At 35.3% G+C, this 7998-nt stretch overlaps 1 protein-coding gene across 1 annotated transcript in view; it reads left to right on the top strand.

Annotated features, from left to right (window-relative positions):
• Window positions 1-7998, top strand: part of POLA1 (DNA polymerase alpha 1, catalytic subunit) — a 308279-nt gene that overhangs the window by 157676 nt on the left and 142605 nt on the right. Inside the window, exons 33-34 of the mRNA XM_007446575.1 lie at window positions 1776-1954; window positions 3776-3907. Coding sequence (XP_007446637.1) covers window positions 1776-1954; window positions 3776-3907 — 311 coding nt within the window. The remainder of the gene's footprint in view (window positions 1-1775; window positions 1955-3775; window positions 3908-7998) is intronic.

The following is a 7998-nucleotide window of genomic DNA, read 5'->3' as shown; positions in this document are numbered from 1 at the left end:
CGGTTCAGGAATTTGCAGCAGTTGCCCTTCACTACAGAGAAGAAATGGCACCATTCACAGGCATGGGCATGGTCTCTCTTACTCCTTTGCCCCTCCTTGTCTTTAATTGAGAGGGTGTATGTTCCCCCACACTTCACTAACTTGCTGTTGCTCTTAAGCTATAGGTAACTTGTAAAATAAAAATGTATAGTGAGTCTTGGGGCCAAGTGACCTATGTTACAGTAACCAAGAACAGTTTTTCAATTTGTTTTGAATGTGTAGTCTTTGTTTTTATTATACACTATCATGTTGGGAAATACTCACTTTGATTAATTACTACAAAGAGCAGCTATTAACTTGCTGTGCAACACGAACGTGCGTTTCATATATTTTTCCAAATTTGTAATTTTGAATGAATATTAAATGGTGGATTAAATGATGTTCATCCAGTATTTTATTTTTTCATTCACGTGGCGTTTATTGGGTGCTTACCAGTGATAGGCACCACTGAAAATGATTTGTCCCTAACATCCGATTTAAACTTCAGAAGTGCATGGTGGTGGTAGTAGCTCCATCTTGCAGGTGAGAAAACTAAGACTCAAAGTCTCAGTCTTTTCATTCTTTGTTCAGCACCTTTCCACTGTGTGAGTCAGCCCTAAGTCTTGTATAATTAAAGAGATGTCACTTGACAATTGACCAGATGGGATTTAGGATCTTGTCACTGAGTTCTGAATACATCTGTTAGATTATCTAACTATGCAAGCTGTTGATAGAGTTACAATAATTTTTAGATGTTTTTGGTATTTGAACTTTTTTGCTCAGTGACTGTTTTTATTACTTATTTACCTTTATACTAAAACAAATGATAGCTTTCTTTAGATTACTTAGAAGCCTAGAATTCTTTGGGATTGCTAAGGAATGCTTTCAAGAAAGTGTTATAAGATACAGTGTGGAATATCTTTAAGTGTAAATCCAAATAGTACATTTTGACATATGTGCTTTGGTCAAAGGCAAGTTAAATTGGTTGGCCTTACAGTCGTTTCTTTTCTCAAATAGTTTGGGGAAACAAGAGTGTAAACTATGCATCGATTGATTTCTTGTGTTGTTTTGATTGAAATATAGAAGGTATATTTGGCTTCAGTATTGTCAGGGACATTTTGGCCTATAGAGTTTGTAGATTCATTGTTTTTGCACATATTTTAAATTTCTGAATTCAGAACACCAAAAAAAAAACATGTTGAGTTTTGACTCAGATGCTGCTACTGAATTTTAACCACTGAATTAGATTGCAACCTACATGCTGTTAACTACTGAGCCAAGATGGAATCGACCACTGCATTGAAATCAGGGTTAGCAGTGGTGTCTACGCTTGAAGGAGTTGTAATAGCAGTGAACTTGTTTTCCATAATGGGATTTTTAGTCTCTATTTTCAGTTTTAATGGTGATACTTTGATTTTAGGAGATTTTAACAGTGCACATTTTTTTGAGATTTTCATTGTAACTTTAAGAAAATAGTAAAACCATCCTATAGAAGTAGTTGCTTCCAAATGCAAATGTCCAGTGGAATGTTTCTGCATTGTTTTGGTGCAGTTTACTTGTTTTGTTTATAATCTCCTTAAAAAGAGAAGTCATTTGTCTCGGTGATATGAGCCTCTATCTTGAGTTCAAATGGTTGTGTAGTATGTGCATGAATTTGAAATAATTCTTTTCTGATTTCTCTTCTTGGGAGTATTTTTGGAGAAGGGAATTTAAATAATTGTACCTTTCTGAATTTATTTTTTCTTTAACATTAATAGGACTTGACGCCACCCAGTTTAGAGTTCATCATTATCACAAAGATGAAGAGAATGATGCTCTCCTTGGTGGCCCAGCACAGCTCACGGATGAAGAGAAATACAGGGACTGTGAAAGGTTCAAATGTCCATGCCCTATATGTGGAACTGAGAATATTTATGATAGCGTCTTCGATGGTTCGGTTAGTTGCTTTTGTTTCTTTTGTTTGTTTGTTTTGTGAGTGAACTAGTATAAAGACCATTTTCTCTCTACTATGTGTATAAAAAGGAAAAAGAAAACACAGGTTTTTATGTGTTTAAAGAATTTTAGCATCATATGAATTCTGCCTTCACAGCTTACTTATTTCTGCTTGAAACCTCTTAATAGAGTATGCTTGAGTATTGTTTTTGGCTTCCTAGAATGCTTGGCCTTGGCTTTTTAAATGGAATCTCTTAAAAACTCTGAATTATCTTAAAGTATTTTTATTTTAATTCCTTAATTAGCAACCTGTATTTCTCCACTCCCAGCCCAATTTATTAAGGCTTAGAGCAATATTTTCCTTTATCTTAAATCAAGTTAATGGGGAACTAAGTGTTTTTGGAAAGTTTTTGTTTATCTTTAGACATCCCACTTGCCTTCTTTTTGACAAAGGTACTGTGATTATCTTTTCTGCTGTCTTTGCATATCAGGCATTAAAAAAGTCACAGGGAGACATTTCTCTAAAGAAGTACTGCCAAAAAATGTATCATTGACCTTGGATCAGAACTTGAAACTTAGCCAATCTACTTGATTCCACTGCAGTGTTATACATGTACTAGCCACTGGCAAATGAGTAGGCAGCAAAACCACGTAAAACCTTGAAACTGAAAGAAAATACGTCCTTTATCTAAATTAAAAGTAATTATTTTAAGTTAATTTGGACAAACAGCAGATGTTTTGCATTTTTTTGAATCAAAACAAAGCAGTCTTTGGAATCAAGTGCAAGGAAGAGGCAGACACAGATCAGCAATACTTGCTAAATCCTTGAGTTTTGCTTCATTACAGCTGTAAATAAGATAGTTAATTGCATGGAGGCTTGACGACTTGCAGATGGGCTAACTGTGGAAGAGCCGATGTCAAGCTCTAAAATCTCTTCCACCTGGAATTGCTTCGTGTGGCGGGGTAGGGTTATGTACCAGATTGGAGCAGGAAACCAAGATGTTTAAGTATCAAGAAGGAAAACAAATGCTCCAGAAACCCCAACAGTTTTCCTGTATATTACATTTGCTTTGTCTTTGTTTAAAACAAAACAAAACGTTTTCTCCAACTACTAATAGTTCATTTTTTCAAATTTTTACTCCTCCTCTCTCCCCTCCCTCAAGTACATTTCATTTGTTGGGGGGCAGTGGTTACAGAAATTTTAGATTTGCTAAGCTAACAATAAGTGATCACTTTGTGGTGTAACGCTTAAGTTTTAGGCTTTATTCTTAAAATTAAGTTGGCAATATGGAACAAACTGTTGTCATTAACGCTCTTGCTTTGCCTTGGAATGAATTAAGTGCAAATTTAAATTCTTGATCAGTATCTCTAGGAAGGATGTTTATTTCCAATAATGCGACTTCACTAGTATTTTCAGAGGGGAAACTATTTTATCCATAGTCTGTCATGTATTGAATGTAAAAAAAAGTAATTTCAGGGTTTTCCCTTGGGCTTTGTACTCCATTATGATGGTGGCAAGAGTAGAAGGTATGTGGTGACTGAGGGGATCTTTGGGAGGAAAGTGGTTAAGGAAATAAGGTTAAAAACTTACCAATAAGAGGGAGGAGATATGGGGATATATGTATATCTACAGCTGATTCACTTTGTTATACAGCAGAAACTAACACACCATTGTAAAGCAATTATACTCCAATAAAGATGTTAAAAAAAAAAGCTTACCAATAAAATGAATTTAAAATATTGTACACCAGGACAGCATGTAAGTTTTTAAGCACAAGAAACCTTTTATAACCTTTTGTGTACTTGTCTGTCTTGACTTCTGTAGGGAACTGATATGGAGCCCAGCTTGTATCGTTGCAGTAACATCGATTGTAAGGCTTCGCCTCTGACCTTTATGGTACAGCTGAGCAACAAATTGATCATGGACATTAGACGATGCATTAAAAAATACTACGAAGTAAGTATCCATAATGAGTGTCTTACAGTATGCAACTTACGAAGGTTTGGTACTTGTTTTAAAATAAAACGATACGGTTTTTTGTGAAACTGTAAAATTTTAAAAAGACGGAGGAAAATGATTTGATTTTTCTGTTGGGCATTTTATCTCATTAATGAGCAGTATTTTTAGTAATGAAGTTTTTGCTTTTCAGGAAAAATGAGAATATAATCAGGAAGTATTGTAGTTTATTGCTGCCTAAATAAAATGAAGTTAAATGGTCACTCAGATTTTCAATCAGAGGAGGAAAAATCAATATTACCTATCTTTGGCAACTAGAGCCGTAAAATCATGTGTGGTGATTTTATTTCTGTTTTACTTTTTTAAAACTTTTTATTTTATATTGGAGTATAGTTGATTAACAATGTTGTGATAGTTTTAGGTGTACAGCAAAGTGATTCAGTTATACATATATCTATTCTTTTTCAGATTCTTTTCCCATTTAGGTTGTTACATAATTGAGCAGGGTACCCTGTGCTGTACAGTAGGTCCTTATTGTTTATCCATTTTCAATACAGCAGTGTGTACATGTCAATCCCAAACTCCCTAACTATCCCTTCCCGTGTGGTGATTTTAATAAACTGCCAACGTTTATGTGGTAATCTAAACCATTTCATAACTTAGTTTTCCAAAGAAATCAGAATAAACGTCTTTTAAATTTCAGTGCTTTTGTCTGGCATTTTAAAGAAGAATGTCTAATTTTTATACATATATAGGAAAAGTTCCAGAACAGTGAGTGAGCTGTCTGCATTAGAAAGAAGGCACCTTTCAAAGTTTTTGTTTTGGTTTTTAACACATTTCATATGAATTAGTTTTTTTCTCTTCAAAAGTTAAAATTAAAAGAAAAAATCACCACGTTTCCCACTTGATTTTTCTTAGTGTTTCATTATGTCATTTGTCATCTAAACAAAATTTCTGTTACTTGAAAGTTCACTGTAACTTAGGTAAAGAGGTTATGCTGGCAAGGCATTTCCCCAAAAATGCTCTGGTTCTATTAGGTAAGACTCTTGACTTTGATCAATATCATCCTATAATTTCTACTTATATGTTAGTTAACATATAACGTAGCATTATCTTCTTTAAAATCGAACTCTTTAAATGAAAATCAAGTATTAGATCATTAGGATGAAGTGTAAAAGCATAGAGTTCTAGTCTTGTGATTTTGGAGCAGAATAATTTGTATTCGTCAAGAAAAAAGAACCAAGTAGGTTTGTCTGAAGATATTTTAAAAATAATAATTATGGCTACATTTTGGGAAATCTGAAACATTTTAGTGAATAATCCGGTGCTGTACTTAATGAACAGTTGGATGGGAATAAAGGTTATCTGTGGGTTCACATTCCGCAGTAGATGAAATGTTCAGCACGTGAAATGTTAGGCCTTTATTTAGCATGAAGAGTCCAAATCAAAACTATTCAGCTCGTTTACAGACCTCATTGAGCAGAGCATGATTCTTGACTCTTGGGAAGAATTCTGAGTTTTCTCTCTGTGTTTAGTCTATCAAAATCTTCACCATGGAAATGTTAATACTAGAAGAAGCTCATCTATTTCCTTCTCTAAGAGCGGGCAATCTGTTTTGACTAAGTTGAGAATAGGCAGAAAAATGATCTTCTGAATAGTTAGAAGTATGCCCTAACTGAAAGATTGATTTCTAACTGTGTGTGTGTGGTGTGGTGGTCGTGGTCATATAAGTATTTTTCAAGCTAAATAACCTAGTTTTAGGCATCCAGACGTTTAACCCAGGGTTTCTATAGCATTTGTTTTAATTGTCTACCAACCATCTCACAAGCAGCAAGTTAGTTTTCCTGTCGTTAACTGCCCACTTGATTGACTTTCCTAAGGAGTTTCTAATTAAAATACCCAAATATCATTCCTACACTTGAAGAAAGATATGATTGTCCTCATAATTAAGAACTTGTTTCTCTACTTTCTGTCCTTAGGCATATGTGATTGTCTAGAAGAGAAAGAAATCCATTATTCGTTCTTTTCATGGCCCCATGATGAACAAATGTTTCAGATATTCTCAAGATCAGAGCTTTTATACAGAAAGCTTATGCACCTCCAAGTTATAGTTTACTGGTAGAGTGTTCTCTTTCTTCCTGACCCCAGACTTAAGTGAACTTTGCCAGTAGAGGGATATGGTATTGAGTTTCTTTTGTTATCATGCCTCAAGTGATCCTGATTACAGTTAGTTCAGTGTGATATACCATAGCAGTGGTAATCCAGCTGGAGATTAATACACCAAGTGTACTGGAGATAAGGATGTTGGTACTAAGTACTGAGATCAAAATGACTGTTCTCTGAAGCTAATTATCAAAAGAGTTCCCTCCTATTCTGCAAGTTAAAAAATGCTCCGCACTAGACATAAAGTTGTTAGTGGACTGAGAACAAGAGTCTCCATATTTTTTTCATTTTAGTTTTAGAATCACTGCAGGGAAGAACAACCTACATTGAGAAAGGAGGCATCTCCATAAAGAAGGATCTTTTGTAAGACAGTGGAGGAGTATAAGGTACTTGACCGAACACTGTAACCTGCCAAGGAACACAGTTCTAGATCACTAAGAAATCTGGCTGTCAAGAACAAAAGGGCCAAAGTTTAGGGTAACAAAGTATACTTCTTAATCACTCTTAAAAAAATATACCACATCTTCTGTTATATTCTGTGGTGAATAAATAGTGCTAACTGAATAAATGTGATACAGCAAACATTAAAATTTTTATATATCTGAGAATCAGTCTGTATCATAGTGTTTTAATATTGGCTCCTTTAATAGCAGGGGAAATGCTTTTTTCTCTCACCATACAGCAATGATCGTATCCTTCGGATTCTTGTTTCATAGAACATTTAAATTTCTGTATACATAGAAATACAAGAAGCACCAAGCAAGGATATTTCAAGTAATATATTAATTTCCTTAGGAGGAAAACAACTCTAATGCTTTATCTCGAGATTTGATGAAGCATTGGAAGACTTTGAGGCAGCACAGAAAGCTCTAATTCAAAGTTGATTTCATGCCCCTGTCCTATTTGGTTCCTCTATACAAAGTTAAAATTGAACTGGTATTTTTTTGAAAATCATAAAAAGCCAGTTTAAAGACTATATCTCTCAGCTTTTAAGGATGTTTTTAAAAGACTCAGTTTTACAGTGAAGAATTGATATGTATTTCCCCTCCCCTTAAATTCTGCTTCAGAAGAGCAAATAGACACACACACACACGCACACACGCACACACGCACACACGCACGCACAAAAGGGGAGAGAAACACTAGCTAATCTAAATTGGGAAATGAAGAGGGCTTTTTTTAAGCATGAAAATTTCATCATCTTGTCAGCTGGCAGAATGCCTGCTGTGTGGATTCACAAAGGCTAAGAATTACACTTTCATGAAATTTTCCTCACTAACTGCCCTGGCTAATTTGAAAGATAGCCCACTGTTCTAATTCATTCCTCAATTGGGCGGTGCAGGTTTTATCTTTGATCTGACAAAGCATTTGTGTTAATCGTTTTGGCCCTCCAGTAGACACTCTTGGGATTGTGCTTTTACAATAAATGTGTCTGTGATAGCTCTTTAGTCTATTATACTTACAATAGATCCATAGAACTGGTAATTAATTCTCCACTGCTTTGGAAATGGGAAGAATAGGTGTAGCTCTGTCAAGTGCTGCTGGGAAGTTTGTTTAGCTGGTTCATTTTTGAAGTGTTCCCCTCAGCCATCCATGAAGCAGCCGCAGAAGAGAATGTGAGATTGAGATGCTGCCTACCCTGAAGACTTGCTGATAAATGGGAAATCTGACCCCTCTTGGTACCTGGGAGGGGGGTAGTGGGTCATTTACTTTCATCTCAAGTGCTGTTAGTTATAATGTACATTAAACACTCATTTTAATACTTAAAGAGCCATTCATTTCTAAAGGTGGATAGTCAACTGAAATATCCTCCTCAATTCCCATTGACGGCTTATGCAGGTTTTAGAGTGTTCCAGTGGGGCGAAATGTATTTCTCACCAGCCTTGTAGTGTTTCCAGCAACTTGTAAAGGAGCATTACTTGGGGCAC

This window comes from Lipotes vexillifer, unplaced genomic scaffold (assembly GCF_000442215.2).
Source record: "Lipotes vexillifer unplaced genomic scaffold, Lipotes_vexillifer_v1.1 scaffold1086, whole genome shotgun sequence".
NCBI lineage: Eukaryota > Metazoa > Chordata > Mammalia > Artiodactyla > Lipotidae > Lipotes > Lipotes vexillifer.
Note: the sequence above shows the minus strand (reverse complement) of the source record. Positions and strands in the feature narration are given on the sequence as shown.